We start from the raw sequence: 22,532 nt of genomic DNA, 5'->3' as shown, positions 1-22,532 counted from the left end.
ACAAGATGGGGAGCACACGAGGTGGGAAGCCTGCAGCTACACACCAGGGCGCACCGCGTTACCACAATACCAACGAGGCAATGAGCTCTTCGCAGCCGGTCACCACCAGTTTGTTTTAATGGGCTTCAAAGCTTTTCCTGCGAGGACCCCCGGTTGCGACGGTCTCTTCGGAGGGCTCTGAGGTGCACTGCAGATCTGCCCGCGCTCAGAGGAGGCGGGAGGTACCTCTCTCTCTACCTCAGGCGGCACGCCGCGGGCTTGAAACCAACAGCGAGCCGCCCAACTCGCCCTGACACCCGAAGAGTCACACTGCGGCTCAAACCGCGGCCGACGAACCCCATCGCCACCCGCTCTGTCACGGCGCCGCGCACACGCAGCCGCGTCTCCCATGGCCGCCCAGCCGCGGCTCTGTTCCCGCCTCCGCTCTCCTCCCAGCGCTGGTTGGGCGCGGCGGGAGCGATCCCCCCCTCACGCTGTTGGCGTTTTGTCGCCGTAGCAACCGTCGGCCGCGGCGGCTGGAGCGCTGCCTCAGTGCCCGCCGGGCCAAGAGGTGAGGGGGGAGCGGGGCCGGGGGCTCTCACCGCGGGGACGGGACTCCACTTGGGAGCGGACCCTGCCCCTTCCTGCCTGCCCCGGCCCTGCTGTGCTGCGGGCGGGGACGTACGAGCAGCCGTCCCGCGGGTCGCGGCGGTCCGTGTGCCGTGTGGGGCTCGGTGTCACACGGCGGCTGTGGGAGCAGGGGCCGAGCTGTCCCACAGCCCCCGCTGCCAGCAGCCCGGCTCGTCCCGCCTCCGTTCTGCTTGCTCTGGGAGGGGTTGTCGTGTAAAACGATCAATAAAGGAGTACAGTTCTCAGTAAAAAGAAATAGCGTCCTTTCTGCTTTCCCTCTTCTCCCACTTCTATAAAAAATAAAATAAAAGCTGAAACATCCTTGCTTGGTAAGAGAGGGAGTTCCTTCTGGCATTAGGGCTTTCATCCTTGCTTTCCCCGGTTCCCCACAGAGCAGCGCTGCGCGGGTGCCTCGGTTCCTGTGGGGAAGCACCAGGACTGGAATACACACATCAGCTGTGTTTAAGGCTCGGGGTGCAAGTCGCATAACCCTTTCTCTTTGTTTTGAAGGCACTTTGAGGGTCTCTGTCCCAGGGGGCGTGTGATGTGTGGAGCAGCAGTTGGAGGGGAAGCCCAGCTCGGCCTGCTGCAGAGCCATGGTGCGGCTGAGCGCAGACCTCATCGCCAGGTGCCTCAGTCACAGGAACCGCAGGGAGGAGGACTTGGGACAGCACCTGCGAAAAATCACTCACCTGAATTTATCAGATAAAAATCTGGATGCAATCGTAAGATTGATTCCTCTTCCTTCCTTCTAACCTGGCCATTAACGGTTCCGTTGTTACTGTTCCGATGAGTTGTTTATAGCTGTGGAGACCAGCAAGCAAAGCAAAGGTTGAATTTTGTAGCAGCTACGTTACTCTTTAACATTTAGATTTATCTGCAGCTAAGCCTTAAAAATACATCTGTTAGGAAACACGCTTCAGCATTCACTGCTTCACATGCTGCTATTTTGAGGAAAATTGCTTTTACCTGCTGGTATACAAAAGATTTTCAAATGCCGTTGAAATATGTAAGTGAACTTTTCATAGAAAACGGCAAAGCAAGTGCCTCCCACAGTCTGCCGGGTCCCTTAGTATCATCCTGCCGCACTTTTCTTTCTGTACTAAAAGTCTTGTTCAAGTATCTTACCCAAGTGAAACTGTACAAATACATCAACGTGGCAGACAAGAAAGGCATTATCACTACACAAACAAATTTTTGCCATTAAAGAAAATCCATGTAAGTAATTACACAAGAAGCACGGGTGAATTGAAGTGTAATAGTAGAATATTTTTTGCAGCATTTCAGCACTTTCAGTATCGCAATGTTACACAAATCCGTAGCTCACAAAAAATAAACGTAACCGCAATGTGCTGTTTTTATTATTTCATACAGTTGCTATATTGTTAAGGACTTTTCAGGAAGTCATCAGAATAGAAATGATAACTCCACTTACTTCTTTAGCTATTTACATGAAAATAATATTTAAAATTAATCATTTAGACCTGATGCTTTCTTATAGACTGCAGCCAGGTTGTTGCCATGGAATCAATAGGTGCAGGACTCTGATGGCAGTGCTCTAATACTGACATCCAGCTATATTAGTTCTGGAGGCTTTAGGTCCAAGCCAGAAAAAAAAAAAGATTTTCAGCGAAAGTTTGGGTTTTGATTGATTTCAAAATTTGTGTTTATTGATGGTTACCTTTGTAAAAAATAAATAAATAAATAAGTAAAAGATGAAGCCTCAAACAGAGGAGAGATAAGGAAATACTAAAGGAATACTAATTTTGCAGATGATATATATACATATTTTAAGGAAGTTGTAATGATATTACTTACAATTAAGTGCAATGTTCGTTTCATTCTTTCAAACACAGTATTTTTTCCATTCTTGGGAATTTCATGAAGGGTTGTTAACTTGCAGCAAAATATTTTCAGCCTATCTGTGGTTTAGTCCTTAGATTTCAGAGGAAGTCTGAGAAAGGAAAGGAGAGTTCAGGAACAGGATGTGAGCCAAGTGAGGTTAACAGATTTGGACTGCTGAAGTGGCTTTTTCAAATTAGACAGGTTAAAATCTACATATATTTTTTTAATTGCTCCCTGGAGCTTATTCATTTAAAAAATAATCCATGACCTCTCCATTTTCAAAAACGAAACCCGCACACTTAACCCAGTCCCTCCTCCCTCCGAGCCTAGTGGTATGAAACCTATACCAGTTTCATAAGTCCTGGGTTAATTTGAATCCCCTGAAGATACAGAGCGCATTTTGAAATGGCTGAACCCTGAACAACTGAATTGTTGTGTGTAATGGATTTCTGTTTTAAAAACAAAAGTGTGATTTCAGCCAAGAAGTCTTAAGTACCGTGTACCGTATGAACAGAACTATGCAGGTAAATAGGTTTTTTAATTCATCTCATGCCTTGGATTGGCCACAGTGAGTTGTTAATTTGATCAGTCCATTTGCTTGGGATTGGTTCATCAAGTGCCACAGAGAAGTTATAGAGAAACTCTCATAAAAAACATGGTACTATTTTGTTTTGGGGGAGGAATAGAAAGAAACTTGACGTTTGAGTGGAATCGTAGTATCAGAAGTATATTAAAATACATTGATGTGCAAGTTTTTGTAGAAATCGTTATTCCTTTGCCAAGAACTGTTTTGTATTATGTCACTGAGGTTTGGTGGAGACAACTCACTAACAAGTGTGCTTTTCTGAAAGCTTTCTGATGAAGGCAGGAAAGGGAATAAAGTCACACAGGATGTCATCTACCTGCTGCTGATGGTTGTAATCCTCAGCTTCCAGACAGCAGAACAGTAACCATCCATTTCTGTCCTAAATCTATGTTGGACATTGTTACTGACTCCAACTTATTTTTTTCTAGGAAAAAATATTGTTAAAAGTGTTTAATAAGAACAAAAATGTGTAAATAATAGCAAACTTAAACGTAAAAACAATTAACAGCTTGCAGAGGGAGGTAGTGAATAGAAGTAATAAAGCATTAATTCGTTGTTGTTTCTTTCAGGGTGACATCTCTTTGTGTAGAAACCTTAGAGTTTTGTATTTATATGACAACCAAATCAGTCAAATCCGGAACTTGGGCTTTGCTTCACATTTAACACACCTTTACCTGCAGAACAACCGTATTTCATGCATAGAAAATCTCTCATCACTGAAAAATCTCGAAAAACTGTAAGTTGAAAATCATGTATTTCTTTTACTGGTAAAAGAATAATTATTACATTAAGAAATGAAAACACGATGTCACCATTAAGGCCTCTTCAGTGGTTAAGTTTTGCTTTTCAAATAAAAATAATTGCTTATAATTTTTCAGTGAAGTGTTCTAGGATGAGTAAAGTAATGACACCCTAACATGTATTTCTTTTTTTTAATTAAAAATACATTTTCAAAAAAAGGCTTAAATCCATTAGCTGTGTGTTCTACTTGCACACTATGTTACTTTTTCTATTATAATTTCCAGACATTGCAGAGTAATCCTTTTTTTTTAAGTATTTTGATGACTTGTGTTCATTCTTACTTTCAAAGGGTGTTAAATCAACTTTGTATTCTATTTGTCAGGTATCTGGGGGGCAACTCTATTGCTGTAGTAGAGGGTTTGGATCAATTAAAAGAAATAAGGGAGCTACATATTGAAAGTCAACACCTCCCCCCTGGCGAAAAGCTTCTCTTTGATCCAAGATCCCTCAGGTCCTTGGCAGTAAGTACACTGAGATTTTCAATGGGCTGTTAATCAATAGGCCAGTATTTTTAGTATGAATGATTAGAAGGACTTGGTCATTGTGTGCGTTTTTTTCTGAGAACCGGTGGCAGTCTGACAAATTCTACCAAGGGATTCCAATCCCTACTGTCGTATACACAAGGAGCGAACAATTAGGCTGTTGATATTTCTCTGATTTGATAATCACATTAATTTAGTTACTGCCTCTTGTACTTCTCTAGACAATGCAATGGCAAATAAAAGGGGCAAACAGCTCTTTGGTGGGGATACTGAGAGGAAGGCAACCTGAGGCATTCAGTTCTAGTTGTGCCATTCTTCTATGCTGTGGTATATAAAAATTTCAGGAAGTCTGCTTTTGAAACTTTTCTTTGATGTGTTAATTGCTCAGTAAACATCACATTTATTGTTGAAGTAGGTTTTTTTTTGTTTTTTTTTTTTAAAGTAGACTTTAATTTCTAGTGTTTGTAGTTTTGTACTACCATAAAATTCACTTGCTGTATCTCCTGATGCAGTCAGGGCTTTATGATCTGTTTTGTGAAGATGAACAAAGAACATTCGCTGAAAAGTGAGTTCTTTTCATGTGTGTATCATAAACATTTCACCTAGCTCTAATTCTTGCTGGTTTGAGATGTCGTAATCCAAGACACGTATTACTATTTTTCTTTAAAATAAATGGGCCGTTACTATGACAGCACTTTTATTTTCTTCCCTCTGTATTGGAGAGATGATGAAAGTGGAGGAGGATTATACAGCTTCAATTTTCCCAGCATGATAGCTCATATATTTCAGTGTTTTGCAGCATCCTGCAAAGATTCGCTAGCAAATTGCTCTTCCTAGCTTTTATTTAAGTTTTCTGGAGGTTGGTTTGGTTTGGTTTTCTTTCCAGAAAGATTTTTCGCCTTTGATCATGTAACACCTTTTTGGAAGCTACCTGTAAAAACATTCTATTTTTACTCTTCAAACAGTAAGTATTTTGTCCCTTTTTTACAAGATGTCTTCTTATCTCATCTTCTCCCGTTTTTGGCTCTTAATGATGTCAGATGAAAGAGCCAAAACATGGGGCCATGTGGCTTTCGGTGTACTAAGAGCACATGTTTTGCTGATGACCTTATCCTGTATCATTTGTCTGAGGAGCTTGTTACACTGTGTCTATCAGGATGATAGCGGCAACTGCTGTCTGAAAGGCAGGTCTTGTTCTTAGCTCAGATTTGAAAAGGAGGCTGCCTTTCATGATATACAGTGCTGAAACAAATAGACATTTCTAACCAGTGGTAAGTACCAGATCTGGTATAACTCAAAACTCCCTGGATTAGGTACTCAAGTTCATCTTCTAGACATATAAGCTTCTCCTTGCTTTAATGTGATACCACGTTAAGTATTTCCTGAGATAAATACCTGAAATACACTTACTTCTTATCTAGAATGTAAAGATCTCTGCAACTATTACCTGTTAGAAAAGGCAGAGTGCATTATGTGACTCACTTCTGCTCCAGAGAAGGGGCAAACCAGAGATATGTGCACAAGAAGCTGGCAGGATTAAGCCTGAAAGAGAAACCGGGTGGTCCAGCTGTTACGTGAGAGTGTGTGGGTATCAGATGTGGATTTCAGCTCTATGTGGTTCAGATGTAACCTTAGAAAAGTCAGGCAATTTCTCTGTCTGTTATCTACTTCTAAGGTAGAGCTAGTAACACCTGCAGAACTCTGTAAAGCATCTGAATATGTTGGGGGAAAAAAAAAAATCTGCACTTGCTAAGAGTTCCTGAAATAATTGAGAAATAATTTTATTTTGGATTAACTTCAAAGCCAGAATAAACAGCGCTTTAGGACAGGGTGCAAAGCTGACAGAAAACAGTGTGTGAGGTGTGAAGTGTTTGCATGTACTTGTTTGTGATTCATACACTTGTTCTTTTAGACACTTCAAGAATTTACGGCTGAGCTATGCACAGCATGAAAAAATAATCATTTCATTTTCTACCTTTTTCCTCCAGAAATCTTTGTCTGTGTTGAATATTAGCAATAACAACATCGATGCGTTAGAAGAACTGGCAGTTCTGGAAAATCTTTCTCATCTAAGAGCAGCTGACAATCAACTTCAACATATGAAGGTATGAAAATGAATATTTTTTTCTATTTAGTATGGATGATTTAAAAAAAAAAAGTTACATTCATCTTCATCGCAAAATAAGTGAGTAAAAAGTACAGAACCCTCTATGGTTTCTGAACCTCCAACTTTCCAAGCATGGTTTCCTTATTCAGAAATCTTATTGGTCTTGAAAACAGAGAACCATTTATCTAGGATGTCCAAATGTCCTTTAATCCTATGTGAAGACACAACTGTGCATGCATCTGTCAGCTAGATAAATATAACATACACAGAAGTTATAACTGTAATGCAACATGTATAAAATGTAGAGAAAGCATGTATGTGTTGGCCATCTGAGTGACTATTAGTAGTTCAATTTGCAAAGAGTACATGGCCAGTGTTTTGTAATTAACTTGTAACTTTTTACCATATTACAGCCCTTAACTCTCAGTTTAAATATAAATAAAAGTGAATACTTGGATATCAGACCACGTAACTGCTCTTTTAGTCATTCTAATATCAAAATGTCTCTTTGACTATCGTTGCTGGTGTAGCATAAGAAGTATTTGTCATGGAAGAATACACTGAATCTCTTTCATAAGTTTCTGTTAAGGAAAGAAGTCTTCACAAGCAAGAGCTCTAACTGCCACAGTAACAACAAAAACAAATGAAACAAAAGTATTTTTGTTCTTCCTTTTGCAGTAATGGATACGGTTTAAGCAGAAAGTTCTGGACTTCAAATTTCCAGCTTCTCAGATAGGAAGGGGAACATTGCCCGTGTCATCTCTCGTTATTTTAGAAGTTTTTTTCTTTTTCTTGACATAAGTAGAAGTTCAAAAAATAATTTGAGTTTCATGCCACTAGTTACTGAGTATTAAATTTATGGTGAACACTATGCTAACACCATCAGTGCATGGTACAGGCATGAAAGAACAAACTTGATAAACAATTCCTGATAAATACTGTTTTCATTTCATATAAAGTTTAGGTATTAATGTTTTGCTTTCTTTTGTCTTTATTTAGTTAATAAATACTAAAATGAATTGGCTTCAGTCATAGCCCAATTCACCAAGAAAATCATAGAATCATAGAATGGCCTGGGTTGAAAAGGGCCATAATGATCATCCAGTTTCAACCCCCCTGCTGTGTGCAGGGTTGCCAACCACTAGACCAGGCTGCCCAGAGCCACCTTGATTAAATACCTTGATTAAATCAAATCGTCTTATTACTGGTTTGCATATACATTCTATTTTCTTAGAAAATGCATATACATTCTATTTTCTTAGAAAATGCATATACATTCTATTTTCATACAAAAAGTTAACTACTGTAAGTTAGTAATTATTAAAACAAGTATGGCTGCTAATTCTTAGAATGCATAATGCCTTTTGTGTTTAATTTGGCAGTTCTGTTTATCAGGGAGGAGATTCCTGTACTTTATGTGCACAGTCTAGCAAATACCTAGGTCAATATACTTTCTTTGGACTCTTTTTTTAAAATATATTTTAATATTAAAAATGTTGAATAATGTATTTTTTTTTTTTTAGCTAGAGTATTATTAATGGCTTGTATTTCAAGCTATGCTTCTGGCTGGTAATTGTAATTGAATTCATACAGAAGTACAATTCATATAGGCTTAGGCTAGATAATTAAAACCATATTGAATGTATTGGCTGAATCAAAATAACACTGAGGTTTTTCGAATAGGTATGTCTTTCTGAAAGGATTCCTCTCAAAAAGGATTTTTGTAATTGTTTCTTTCCTTCTTGTGAGTACAAAATCCTCCAGCTGTAATGATCTTAAAGAAGATTGTCTTAACCAAACAGCCAATTGTAACCAAGAATGAGGATGCCAGTTTAGAAATGCTTTCTTCAGTGTCTCAGAGGGAAAAAAAACCACAGTGTCTTCTGAAACAGAATGAACGGATGAAAACAATAATTATTCAGTAACTATGTGTATATTTTTTAGTTAATTGTTAGACTTCATTATTTTATCATCAGGCAGACAAGAACTAATATTTATCCCAGTAAATTAGACCTACAGATTTCCACGTGATATAATCACAGCTGTTGAAAAACAATGTGGTTAGGATTTGAGTTACCTGCTGCTCCCGCTATCATTTAAACTCGGATCAAGCTCTGGTAGTTTTTGAAGGTGGTTGTCCCGTGTGTTGTATAAGCAACGTCCAAGTTTTGAAAGTACGGAGCGGGCAGAGTATTTCTATTCATATTCTTTCAGACCTGTGAAATTAGTTACTATATTGAGTGTGCCAAACATACAGGGTAACACAGCTGGATGTCCAGCTCTAAATCCCGTTTTCCCATTGCTACCACCCCATCACTGCCAGCAAGAACATCCTCAGGAATTTTTTGCATTGATCAGACTCTGTGGTGGTGCCTCAGTGAGTGAGGAGCAGTGAAGAAGCTCCCCAGCTCTGCTTCACGCGGGGGAAAGAGAAGCTGTGGAGGAACCATCCAGATCTTAGCAGGCCTGCTCAACAGCCATAAGCTGTGTAGCAGACGTAGACGACAGCAGGAATAAAGTGGGATCTGTGCAAACAAGGGAAACGTGAAAACATAAATGCATGAAAGATGCTCTTCTCACATAAAGTTTCCTCACTTTTTATAATTAGCATAATCACTTCATGTTTACGCATTTATCTCAGCTTTTTTCACACTTTTATAAAAATTAATTATTCTCTCAATTTTCAACGACGCCATGCTGATTTCAGCACAGTAAAAAACTAGGGCTAGTGAATTCATGCACATAATGTTCTGGCTAATTCAGGGAATTGCGAGCATAATTAACAGACGTAAGGCGTATGACCTTGCTTCACATGACTGAACTTTATGCATCGTGGTCAGAACAGTAGGCAGAACAGAAAGTAAGTAATTCTTCTCATGATGTGCAAAATGATTTACTGAGACTAGCTATGTAAAAGGCATGTTATGCCAGTTATCAACAGCATCACAAATTTTAATGGAGTTGGCTTTTCTTTGCTTTCTATCCCCTGTTACTATTTCATTCTATTGAGCTTCTTCTTCAGTTAGGCTCACAAGGTCTTCTAGGTTGCTGTATATTTTGGTAGGAATACTAAGGGGAATTTTTTTCAAAGCTGTTTCTAATTTAAAAAGTCCCAATTACACAAAGACAGAGCGCATGCATGTATATATGTGTATAAACAATAGACTGTAGACTTGGGAAGATTATGACTTACGTGTTTGGCTAGATGATAGAAAAAGTTCAGCTAGAAATACGCATATAAGTCAGTATTTTCCAAGTCTTTAATTTATTCAACCTCTGCCCAGTATTGATTATGACAAGAGGATATCACAAAAGATGAATTCATTCACTTCAGAATTGAGTCAGGAACGAGAGAAAAATTATAGATTTTCTCAAACTGATTATGACAGGTAGTCAAAGCGGTGACAAATGGCTGTCTGTAGCGGCAGTTAGGGCGCTTGTACTAGACATTTCCGATAAAAACTGGAGCAAACTGGTCAAATACCAATTCTTAAATGGCCATCTTTAATTGGTAAGAACATTATTGCCAGCAGTACAGCTGCCTACTAAGGCACTTGCCCTTCCCCCTCTCCCCCCGTAGATGGAATATAATTTGCTCGTCAGTATTTTGTAGCAGACCTCAAAGTGATAGCATGACATGATCATTTATCAAACGGAGACTGCCCAAAAGAGTGTCTGGTCCCTCTAGTACAGCTTATTGAAAGGCTGGGAAGTGAAAGCACTTTATTAGAGACAGGAAGGCAATGAACAACTAGAGCGTATCGAAAGGGTAATCATATTTCAGCACAGGATTAGTGCGCTCTTAGATAAACACACGCTGGAGTAAGCATGTTCTGGGTCATTTATCAAGTAAGTAACAGCTAACAAAAATCTACAGGACTCTTAGTATGCATTCATCAAAGTTGAACTGTATATATTTTATTTCAGTAGTAGACGATGCTGTGTTCCAAAACTATTACCTGAAAAAAGTCTCTCTAGTGAAATCCAGAACACATTATAAATTTCAGTAACGATGCTTGAATGCCCAAGTAAGAATAAATAAATAAACTTGCTAAATCCTATTTCTTTTTTAATAACCTTAACCTAAATCCAAAATTCCCAAAGTGATTTTCCAAATCTGAAGGAGGTAAGAGATACCTAACTGCTAGATATTTCACTGTTGGCATCACAGTTCAAAGTTCTGCGCACTTCACAGTTTAGAATCTATCAAATCATAATAATTGTGTTTTTTTTTTTCAAATCAATGCAACTGTACAACATCAAAAAATATCTTCTCTTGCATTCATATATATTGTTTTAAATCGTTGCTTAAGCTTTGCAGACATACAAGGAAGCATATCAATAATGATTTTTAAGTGGAATTTTGAAAATAAGGGATTTCAGAAAGTAGAGTATCTGAGTAGGAAGGATCAGTGTGCTAAGCTTTGCATCCTTTTAACTTGAATTTATTGTGTTTAAACGACAGAAGAAGTTTTCTTCTGGGTCATACTGCCCTTGGGTAACCAGACAGGAACCCAGATGCAGAAAGGTGTATTTCAAAAATTTCACTATTCGGGCCAATAGTTAAACTGACCACCCACAGTCATTGAAGGGTGAGGACTGCTGTTCCTCTTTTAAAATACAATTTTACGTACGTATGAATAGAGAGGCTACACAGAATCTACTGTGTTTTACAGGCCTTGTAGCTTTTTTTAGGGTCTTTGTGAAATAGTTAGTCACAAATTTTTAAAAATCTCTTCAGACACTGTGGTTCTCTAAGGGCTCTGTGAGAGCATGGGGATGCAGAGTTTACTTGATGCGTATACATTTTTACTCAGTGATTCTTCCGCTGCAGGTGTTTATAGGTGGGGTTGTAGTGGTAATTTTCCATAGCTGGCATTTCTGTATCCTTAAAAACAGTTTTTCAGCTGCTTCACCATTTTTTCTGTGCAACTGTGATATACTGGCGGAATGCTGTACACCACTTTCTTGGAGAAAGTGCATTCTCAAGTACACGAATACTGAAGTGACTTCTGTGCGCAGGGTTAGGGCCTGACTGAACGAATCTCATTGCTCTTGTATTCTACAAAGGGGAAGGGAAAATAACCACAGAATTCTGTTCTTGTGTTAACTGTAGGATTTGGAGGTTGTGTTAAAGAAATGGACAAAGCTTTGCAGCATGGATCTTACAGGAAACCCCGTCTGCCACAAACCAAAATACAGGGACAGGATTGTTGTACAGTCACAAACTTTAGGTAAAAAATAAAACTGATAGCCAATGAAGAACCTGCTCATAACCCTTGCTCTTTTAGAAAGTAGTTGCCACATTAACCATTCTTAAATTGCACTATGCATATAAACCCAATTGTCGTCCTATATAGTTATGTCAAATGCTACACTTTTACCTTATGTACAAGCAACATAGCTAAAACTGCTCCTGTAATCAAGTGCACAGTTTGTTACTTAGCTTTTGCTACTAGTAACAGCAGCCATTAGTTTTAGTGATAGATGATCAGTGAGATTGTTCCAAGACAGTAAGTCTTCCTTGTGTTCACGTTCCAGGTGTGAAACTGGTTTTAAAAGATAAGTTGAGCCTGTTCCTCTGTCAGCCTGCAGGTGTTGCTTAGGTGTTTTGGTGACAGTTGTTCCTACTTTCCCAGTTTCAATCTCTGGTGTGTAACATTTGTCCTTAATCATGAAAGTCAGAATTTTAACTGAATATAAATATATAAATTTGAGCAAAAGAGCAAATAAAGATGTTAAGAGACCAAATACAAAACTAGTACAAATTACATATATACATTGTACAAGGCTTTTAGTTAACTTCTGGTATCACGGAAAACATTATTTTTTCTTTGACAGAATCCCTTGATGGGAAAGAAATTAAAGAAATGGAAAGACTGTTCCTAATGAATTGGAAAGCCTCCAGAGCTGCCAGGAAAAAAAGCAAAGGAAGAATGACAAATGAACATGCAGACTATCTACATTTTTGTAAGCAAAATAATCTTTTTCTTCATGACTGCACTGTAATAACAGCTAACAGTAAATAGATTAAAAATGAGACTTTAGCGGTGTTAAGACAAAACCACGGGAATTGAAATTGAACTTTTCCTACATCAAATTTAATTTTAGAGCTAGCTCACAGGGTTTTCTGATTTCCCCACCACAGCCTCCCAGAATCACGGGAAGTGGTAGCTTGTGTGTTTTGGATGTTTGTAAATACCCATGATTGCTTTCCATATATACATTAAAAAAAAAGTTGGGTGGTGTTTTGCACTAAATATATCTGAAATACATCAGACTTCTAAAAACACTCTGTTTATGCTTATTTTACCTGTTTATATTGCCAGCCCTGTGAAAGGCCTTTACAAAATACATGACTGACAGAAGTAAAAGTTTGAAACTTAGAAAAAATTAGTCTTGAAAGCCTCAAAAGAAAAGGCACTGGGTTCTTGAAGTGAGAAAACAAATCAGTTTTGAAACGCAAAACTCATGATTAATCACATTAAGTATTAAAATAGATATGGTTTGACTTGGAATATTGAATTAATTCTTTTTCTTTGGTTTCTGCAGCTGACTTTGAAACACCTCATCCTATTCTTCCCTTTAACTATAGTGTATCTCTGAAAGAAAAAACAAATATTTTAATTCTGTCTGAGATGCAGAAAGACAGAAGTAATCCTCTGCCAAGGACTGTGGAAAAAAAATAAATCAGAGGGAAACTCAGGTATGTTCCTCAGACACGTTCCTCTTAGTTTTTTGGGGGGCTGCTTTTGCAGTTCTTGCTGAGGCAGTGGAAAACAAGTACGTGAAGCAGAATTCCATCTCCAATCAGTTTCAGTTTTTTAAATGGTGTCACGTTTGTTGTCCTTATTTTGCTGAAAGACAGGATAATAGATTCTGGTTTCTGGTTACAAATCAGCAGATTAGGTAACAGTAAGAACTATATGCCGTTGTCACTAGTTTGTCATAAGAATTTGATCATCATCTTAAACAAAGGTAAAATAATACGGGCGTTAATTCTTGGAAATGCAGTTACTGTCAGCAATGCTGGTGAACACTGATACTTTGCATGCAGCATTACATGAAGGAGAAACTTTTCATTATTATAGCTTACTTCTAATGGACATGTTCAGTGTATTATATACATGAGTAGTGTTTTCTTGTAGCATCGGCTGAAGACTGTCAAGGTAATCAACAAAGGAAACCTGATGTCTGTGCCTTACAGACATTCAAACATTAGATGAGCTTAAACAATTTAGAGTTCAGCACATGTATTCCTTATTCACAAAGGCATCCACGCCAGCTCTAATGTGAGCGTGGGAATAAAATCTAATAGGGATTTGCAATTTGGGACCTTAGTTTTTCCAGTGTTACCTGTAGTAGTGTTTCCATTTAGTTCGGTATTTGGAGCCTAACACCACTCCTTCCAGTCTTTTAATATTACTTGTAACTTAACTCTTTTGTTATTTATCAGCTCTACTGGACAACAACAACAACAACAAAAACATTGTTTAAGCAATCCTATATGTAAAATAAACAAATTCAACTGACATAGCTATTCTTCCGTAACTAAAGGACTAAATGTAGCATTTTAGTTTACATTCAAATCAGTATTAATTAGTAGGCTTGAAGTTTTAATTGAGCAACATTTAACACTATTTTATTCCTGACAATTTATCACTTCCCGTTCCTTTGGTTTTGTTCCTCCCATTTATTCTGATTAAAAATATCTACCTTTCCCTTAAGGGAAGAGGAATTACAAATCAATTTTGAAGTATTGTTTTTGCTCTTCATATGGCGATAGATATATTCTGTCCTAAAGAGAAACTTAACTCACAAATGTGCCTATTCTTGATAATTTTTCCCGATGCGGAATGGCACATAGCAGTGGAGAAGTTCAAAAACAAGAATTGCAGACATTCATTTGTGAAACAAGCTTAACATTCAGTGTTCTGTCAGCCTGCATTTCTTTTTTATTAGCATTTTGTCTTTTGAGGCAGGCTGAATAAAACTAAGCTTTCATTTACCATGCCCTTTAGTACTGAGAATGGAACATGTGTGTACAGTACCTCCAAGTTACTTTCTTCAGTGTAAGAACTTCTGCTATCTCCTTTTAAACAAAACATTCTGATTCTACTCTATGATGTTTAAAAGCTGTTCAACTGTTGAGCTTCCCAGCTTGAAAAAGTTTTTCCCAGTTTTAGGAAGCTGGAGTACAGTCCTAGCCCCTTTGAAATTCCTTTTGACCCTAGAAAGGCAAAGATTGCATTTTCCATGCTTGACTGGAATGTCTCTCTTTATTTAATTTGCAAATGTAAATTAATACAATTTGAGTGATTATAGAGATATAAAATATATTTAAGTATATATATTATATATATGTTAATATATACATATTTAAAATACATGTGTATATATACACAAGTTTTTAATTCGACTCACATAAAGATTATAGTGAACAACAGTAAGACAACATGCATTTAGTATTTTCAAACAAGCTTTGTAAATAGGACTCTTCTCTTGGATGCCAGAGGTTGCTGTACATCACAATTCCATGTGTAATTGCTGATCTTAAGACATATTCTAATGTGTCTCAACAACGTATTCTTGTTACTAGTGGAATGTCAATGAAACTAAAGAGTCTTGAGAATTAGTAAATGGTTTGTGAGTTCTTTAAAATGTTTAGGAAGATGAAAAAGTCGAAGTCAAAATACAAGAATATTCTTTCTTGGAGTGCAGGCAGACATGAAGTAATCACAAATCTGAGTATTCCCTAGTCAGATTCAGTAATTAGTGATATGCACGAGTGTGCCCAAATGTGAAGCAAAGGAAATTTTGTCAAACTGAACAATTACTTCCATTGTTTAATTGAAATCCAGTATCAGACCAAAGAAATCAGTGAATTTTAATCCCAACCCTCTGTGTTAGCCAAATAAATTATTCCAACAGATGTTTCCTCTTTCTTTATACGAGCTAGGTGATTTTTGACCCTTGGCAACTGAAAAACAGGCATTAAATACCTTTTTAACCTACATCTAAGATCCACAGAGGATTACATATGACTTGAACAATGAAGAAAGCCGCTTACTACTCAATTACTGAAATGTGTCATTAATCTTTCTTTCTTGATAATACAAAAACAATAGCAACTTCATATTGGATGTTAAGTTAGTTTTGAACGTTTAGAGATATTGGCAGGAATTAATTAAAAGAAAACAAATAACTATTTTAAAGATACCCAATACCTTCCAATGGGAAACACTGTTATTAATTTTCCCTTAACGGGGAAGTTGTTGAAATTTTGATGTTGTAAACTTAAAACTGTAACCAGCCATTTCTGCCCACATTTCCTTACTCGTTAAGGTAAATATTGTTATAGGTTTGCAGTTCAGAATTCGGTGGGAAAGTCACCTTTTGTCTCTCCAGTGCGTGTTACGTGTTTGGAAATATGGTAATGTATTTGAATGATACAGTCGACTTATAATTCCTACTCTGGATCGTGTCGACTAATCATAAGCCATCTCCCAGCCACCATGTGAGTCCTGTGTAGTTCGAGCTCTAGCTCCAGTGGAAGGAACCTGTGGTCATCAGTATTAGTTGTGTACCCAAAACAGAATCATACACATACGTTGTGTTAGAGAATATAGTTCTCTTACTTGGGGGAGGGAGAGGAGCATTACCTCCACGCAACCTTAATTATCATGCTCTTACTGAATATCAATTTCAGCACACTTCTGCACCTTCAGAAATAAGGGATATTCTCAGCCTTGTCTTCAGAAAAAAAAAAAAAAAAAGTGGAATTACAGAGTTAAGATACAAATAAGTGAAGTTTTAGCCGTGCACCCTCAAGCTGCATTTAGCCACCAAATTGCATGCAAGTACTTCGACCCTATTCAGGATTAGATGCATGAAATACTTGGTGATACCCGCTGGAGCACTTGGGCAGAGTGGAGATCATGTTTCCAACAGGCCTGGAGTGCCTTTCGCAGCAGCTACATCCCCTCTCACTGCCTTTCCTTTCTGGGAGTGCTGAAGGAAAAATGTAAACATCATCTCAGCAAGGTCTAGAAAGTATCAATTGGCAATTCCTTGTGAAGGCTGTGGAAGAGAAACGCAAGGAATTTTCTTGCCATTGATGGGATGTGAAAGCCATGATGTGGGATACGGGAGGAGTCAGTGGAATGCTAGATAAGTATAAGGATGAAGAACTGAAGCTCTGAAATAGCATCACTGAAGCAGAGCTATTGGGCTCGACATCAGGTGTAAGCAGTTTCTGGTCACCACAGTCCCTGTAAGGTTACAAAGGGCAATTCAGACAGTTGAATGGTTGCTTGCCTTTTTTCTGGAGGATATTCAGTACCCGCAAAGGTGAGCGTGAGTGCGTTTGGAGGCCCATAATTAAAGCCACAGTACTGCGTGCCTTCATGCTATTTTCTTTATCCGTGCTTACAGTTTTGCTAGGTGTGGTGCTGGATGATTCTTCGTGGGATAATTCATAATCTCTTTTGAAGGCAAAAGATAACAATATCAATACAAACATGTTAAGAAGTTGTAAAGGCCATTATCTTCTGTCTAAACAAAATTTTAGTAGTAGTTATTCCAAAAAAGTAGTTTTCATACGTGCCACACTTGCGGTATCCAACACTGCCACATCACTCAGCATCACAAAGACAGTGATAGAAGGCATCCCTTTTTTGGCCATGAATTCTGCCATTTACCTGGAGGTTGCTGGTTTGGAAATTACCCTTCCTTTCCTCCCCATTCTAGTTCTCTGTGCTGCTGTCTGTGCCCAAAACTGGGAAAGAGAAATGCTCTTTAAGTGCAGTATGGAACACTTCATGCAGTAATAGAACACGTGCTGAAAGACACACTGTACCCTTGAAAAGGATAAATCCTTTTTCAAATAGCTGAATGAGGGTGAGTATCTCCTGATGAGCTTTGTCAGCCAGACCACACGTACCTCCTCCACCTCCAGATGAGCACACTTCTTACAGGCACGTTCTCACTGGGAGGTGTGTGCCTGCTGGTCGGCAGGGGGGCAGGGGCACATCTGCCTGCATTAGTCTGCCTCCTCTTCCAGGAGACGTGTGTTATCTCCCTGACCTTAGAAGACCAAATGGCACGTGCAACCTGGCACACAGCAGGAGGTCAGAAAATTAGCAGGGCGCATCTGGGTCTGCAGGCTGCTATGTGCAGAGCTGCTGTATGCTCGCACCAACGCTGAAACCCGGGCTGTCTGAAACCTTCCACGTAACATACATGAGTGTTTTACTAATAACAGATTTTTAGCAGAGCATACGTATAGAGGGCTATTCGGTGATTTTAAGGTGGAATAAAATACTATAGGATAGGAAAACGAACCAAAATTAAACTCTGATCTTCACATATCTATTTTTCAAGTGTTACAGTGTCTGCATTACAAAAGTTACTAGATAAAAGAAACAGATTTACACTAGGCAGTACTCTTCCTATCTTTTGGTCTCTGCTGTCATTCTTTGACCAGCTTGCTGTTGTGATAAACATTCAAAGCACTGTAACATCTTTTTAGTCTGGTGCCTTAGCACTGCACACTTTGTGTAATTTACAAAATTGTAAAAGTCACTTCTATGCACAAAGCGTGCATCCAATTAACAATGTAAACAAATAGCGCTGTGTTTTAATAACGTCTGTAAAACCACAGTATAACTCCGGAAGCTATTCAGCTGAAGCCAGGTTCAATGCACTCATTTACTGCAGGGATATAGACACTGCTTCACCACTTGGCTTCCTATGTCCTAGCACGCACTCTGCGGGCACATGCCCCTATCCGAAAAGCTGAAAGCAGCTGCTTCAGCAAAGCTGAGGTGAGTGTGCAGTCAGTGTCCCCTCACACAACAAAGCAAGAGGCTGCATTTTGGAGGACAGCATTACAACCACAAGTTACTTAGTAACAGTTCAACCTCCACCTATTCTCTTCCAGGTGGGTAAACCTGGCCTATATTTTAAGTACGGGGAAAAGAAGGGAAAATTCTTATCCCTCCAAAAGCAGTGTTTGAGTAGCGCTGGCTGCTGCTGTTCCCACAACCTGCTCTCTGTTTCTCTTTGTGCAGGTATTCAGAGTTCTAAAGGGCCATGAGAACATTTCCAGCTGATTTGCTTTTTAACCCTCTATGAGTGCTCCATAGGGTGTGGGCTTAAAAACAACACCCTCTTATGTTACTGTTCCAACTACCTACTTAAGGCACAAACACTGCTTGGCAGACAGGGTTGTTTGCAAATTTTGATCCAAATGCAGGAAGTATGCACAAACCTGGGGTGGAGGCCACATGACAAAATCATAGAGTCATAGACTGGTTCGGGTTGGAAGGGACCTTTAAGATCATCTAGTTCCAACCCCCTGCTATAGGCAGGGACACCTCCTGCTAGACCAGGTTGCTCTAAAAAACATCCCTGTTTGAGGTGAAGAACCACAGTAAGCTGACAAAAAATCACAGAGCTGAGCAGATACAGCTCCCATCAGACGCTTTGTAAGTCTGCACTGAGCATAATGGGATTGGGAGGTTTCAGCGCATGCTGCCTTTCAGGAAGATTTGTTCCATAGCCTTCCTATGGGCAGAGGTGAGGCTAGACAACACCAAAATCTGCTGACATTTGCTTTTGCTGCTTTCTGGCTCGCCACCACCTTTAAATTACCATGAGAGCCATCTCCACGTGACACTGGGTGGCTCTCACAGCGCTCTGGGTTGCATCCCATCCAGCTGCAAAGAGTCCGATGCGTCAGATTTGCGTGAGTGGTTCCGACTCAATCATAAACTACTGTTCTTGGTGCTTGTTCCCACCAAAAACCATTACAGGGAGGTCTGAGACCAGGCCTTTCCAGTAAAGATCCTGATGCTTTCAGAGCAACCCACAGTGCTTTTGGAGATTGTTGTTCTGTTAGAAGCACTAAAAGGGAAACAAAGTAAAGCATATCTGCTTGAACACCTCCGCTCAGCGCTTCTCTGACCTTAGAGCATACACAGGGATACTTACGCTTTGTCATCACTGTATACTCATGAATTGTACATGTAGATCAGAAACTGATGAAACTTCAAAAATACCCATTTACTAATCACTAAAAATAAATGTAATACATAGTGATTGTAATCAATAATTTATTCCACTTTGCTAGAAAGTGTTTTTATTTTGTTAGTCACCTGATCTTGAAGGATTGCAGAAGTTCACTGCTAAAAAAAGATGTATTTGAATCTTTCTCGATCTCAAGTGACGCTGTAACCAGAGACTCCAGAAATAATGACATCTTTCTGTTCTCTTAATTCTGAGCAGAATTAATTGCTGCATCGAAACCAAGAAAAGTCAGAGCCAGCTGTGAAATGACCCACGTAGCAGACTAATGTTTAAATTCAAAAGGAGATTTGGAACAACAAGATATTCCTTTCTTAGAGAGTTAATATATTAGAGTGTCATATTAATCACTGATAACACGTCCAGAAAAAGTTGGATGTAATCAGTTACACATCATTTGTAGTAAAATATTTTGGAATAAATGACTTAGTCTTATCTGATTTCATTTATATGAGAAATTACTTTGACTATTAGTTGGGTTTTATTTCTCGTGGAACTTGAAAATTAACAGTATTTGATACAAACTTGATAGCTGACCAAATTGTCAGCTATCACCATTTTTGTGCGTATATGGAAAAACCTGGCCAGCTCTGTGTTAAGGGCCTCTTCATATCTCAAATCATCAAATTAGGTCGATATCCTCACAACAAGAAAAGACCAAGCATACTTTGTTCTTTTTTTCACCTGCAGCTTTTGGTAACACTGATTATAAGCTTTGCAGAAATGTTGCATGGTCCTGAGACACGTTGATGAAGACGGAAGGAATGGTGGCTTTGGTGTGGCTCTAGCATAACAGTCTGATCTCTCTTCTCTCATCTCTCTGATGCAGGTTGAGGAGGAATCTGACGTAATGGCAGAACCAAGCTGTATTCTAAAAGTCAGAAGTTACAGGATGCGCAGTTGGCTATCATTGGATTTTTTTTTTCTTCTCGAAACTAAAAAAGAAAGTTACTGACATCTATTTGAATATGTTATCTGTGTCTTTATAATCTAAAAACCAGACAAAATTAAGTATGTTGAACTTAACACTGCCTAACAAGAGCATTCCAAAATGTGAGGTGACTGCCGAATTATTTAGAAGCAATATTCTGTGTTGTAAGCATGTCAAAATATTAGTACTTAGTGGACTGAAGAAGCTGTCTTTTTCTTAACCTTCCTCAGGATATAAGTTGCCTTTAACCAGTGTCTGAGGTTACTTCCACGTATGATACTCGTAACAATTATGCAGAGGCGTGCTAATAGTCCTGCACTTCAAGAAGAAAAGAGCAATCAGCTCATGATGCGTGAGAAGATTCACGGTCCTAAAAAGTCATTTCCACAATTTGGATTTTTCCAGTTTCTGGTAAATGATGTGAAATAGTTAGAAAAAAAAAGCTCAACAAGATTGATGCTATATCTGTACTGATGAATTATGGAATAGAGAATATTGCCCATTAATTTGACTTCAGCTTCTGCTTTATGTAGCTGGGACTTGAGTTTGGCTGCTTTGCACTGGCTTGAGTCATTAGATGAGCGCTCCAGTCTTCAGATACAGGAGAACTCCAAACCTACAGATTAGGAAAGTATGGACTGCAAATTGCCCCTGGAATGGAACCTTGCCTAATGGAGTTTGTGCTTGTCTTGTGCTTGAGACTCTCTCTGAAATAAGGAAGAAATCTCCCCTGAATTAGAAAATTAGCATCTGTCTTTTTACATTCAGTGTTTTGTGTATTTTGTTGTCATTTATATTTTATTGTCTTCTGATAAATGTAATTCAAACAAATTTAACTCTTGTATGCATTCTCCCTGATTTACAAGCTACTTTTCATTGGTAGCAAAGAAACAGATTTCCAAAACCAAGGTAGTGGTTTTCCAGCCTGGAGGTGCCACTTGCTCCCATTAAAGCTTTTGAGTAGTTTAGTATCAGAACCAAAAAACAGAAAACAATGAAACAATGAAAAAAGTTCTGATGCGTAACTGTTGCTATTAGACTGTTACTGAGATCAGTATTGACCCAGCATGAGACTTCTGTTTTTGGCTGCCATCATCTATGATATTCAGGTCAAGGAAGACAGCATTTTAAAAGTTGCTTCTCGTTAAGACAATTCCCAAAGACAACTGCTAATATTTTGATGAACGCTGAACGCTGACAGCTGCTGGGTTCGATGCGTGGCATTAGAAAGCCGCTCACTGGCCTCTGTAGCATGGCGTTATCTGGGGACGCCTTCCCGCCCTTGCACATCTCCCCTGCACGTACCCATTTAAAAACACTCCGTGGATTTTTAGTACTTCTCAGTGTGGGTTTTGCTGTCTGAGTCATCCAGAGTGTGACGATTTTCATAGCTTCTGAGTATTTCTGGCAGTCACTTTAAGATTTTCGTTTATTATTTATACACATATTTAAGACCTGAATGAGCAGTTCTCTGTCTGGAATGGGCTGCGGGGTTTCGCACAGATCCCCCAGACAAGCAGCTCACAGCGCGCTGCAGTCAGTAGTGTTAGTATTCGTGCTGAGCCCTATCAACAGGCAAACACATTTTAAAAATTCTTATCAGAGATACAAGAATGGGTGAAAATGAACAAAACGGAGCAAAATGCCACAAGTGTTCGGACTGAACCGGAGCTGTAAAAGCAAAGAGTAATGTGACATGAAGGGAGTAAAGCGTACCTGGAAAAATATCACACTGTCTCCAGCAGAGCTGTTCCTTACCTAAATCACACTTGAAATCTGGCTCTTCTGTGACCGGGGCATTTCTCAGATGTGAAATATACTGCAGAAGGTAAGGCAAGGGAGCAACTCAGGCATTTCTCCCAGAGAGAAGCAGCAGCTGCAGCTGCCTGGTATGGCTTTGCGCTCAAACAGTTGATGCAAGGAAAAATCATTGGATCTGTTTTCCTTGTCGCAACTCCAGGAGTTAAAAGTCCATTCTGAGTGGATGTCTTGGGCAGGCAAGGACACCGCCTTGGGGTACGGCAGAACCAATCCCCTGACATGTATGCAGGGTCCAGTGCGTTTGTGGCCATCAGGGAAGGAAAG

At 39.1% G+C, this 22,532-nt stretch overlaps 1 protein-coding gene and 1 long non-coding RNA gene across 2 annotated transcripts; one reads left to right on the top strand and one right to left on the bottom strand.

Annotated features, from left to right (window-relative positions):
* PPP1R42 (protein phosphatase 1 regulatory subunit 42) lies at window positions 1,177–21,283 on the top strand. Its single transcript, XM_021386218.1, has 8 exons — window positions 1,177–1,334; window positions 3,610–3,776; window positions 4,164–4,302; window positions 6,312–6,428; window positions 11,547–11,664; window positions 12,272–12,400; window positions 12,983–13,136; window positions 20,346–21,283. Exons 1-7 carry the CDS (start codon window positions 1,206–1,208, stop codon window positions 13,117–13,119), a joined length of 936 nt encoding a protein of 311 aa, XP_021241893.1. The 5' UTR covers window positions 1,177–1,205; the 3' UTR covers window positions 13,120–13,136; window positions 20,346–21,283.
* LOC110393385 lies at window positions 1,279–6,127 on the bottom strand. The gene is made up of 4 exons (XR_002434985.1): window positions 5,771–6,127; window positions 3,357–3,464; window positions 2,428–2,563; window positions 1,279–1,413 (listed from the first exon to the last, which is right to left on the bottom strand). It is a non-coding gene; the product is annotated as an uncharacterized LOC110393385 (long non-coding RNA).

The sequence above is a fragment of the Numida meleagris genome, chromosome 2, assembly GCF_002078875.1.
Source record: "Numida meleagris isolate 19003 breed g44 Domestic line chromosome 2, NumMel1.0, whole genome shotgun sequence".
NCBI lineage: Eukaryota > Metazoa > Chordata > Aves > Galliformes > Numididae > Numida > Numida meleagris.
Note: the sequence above shows the minus strand (reverse complement) of the source record. Positions and strands in the feature narration are given on the sequence as shown.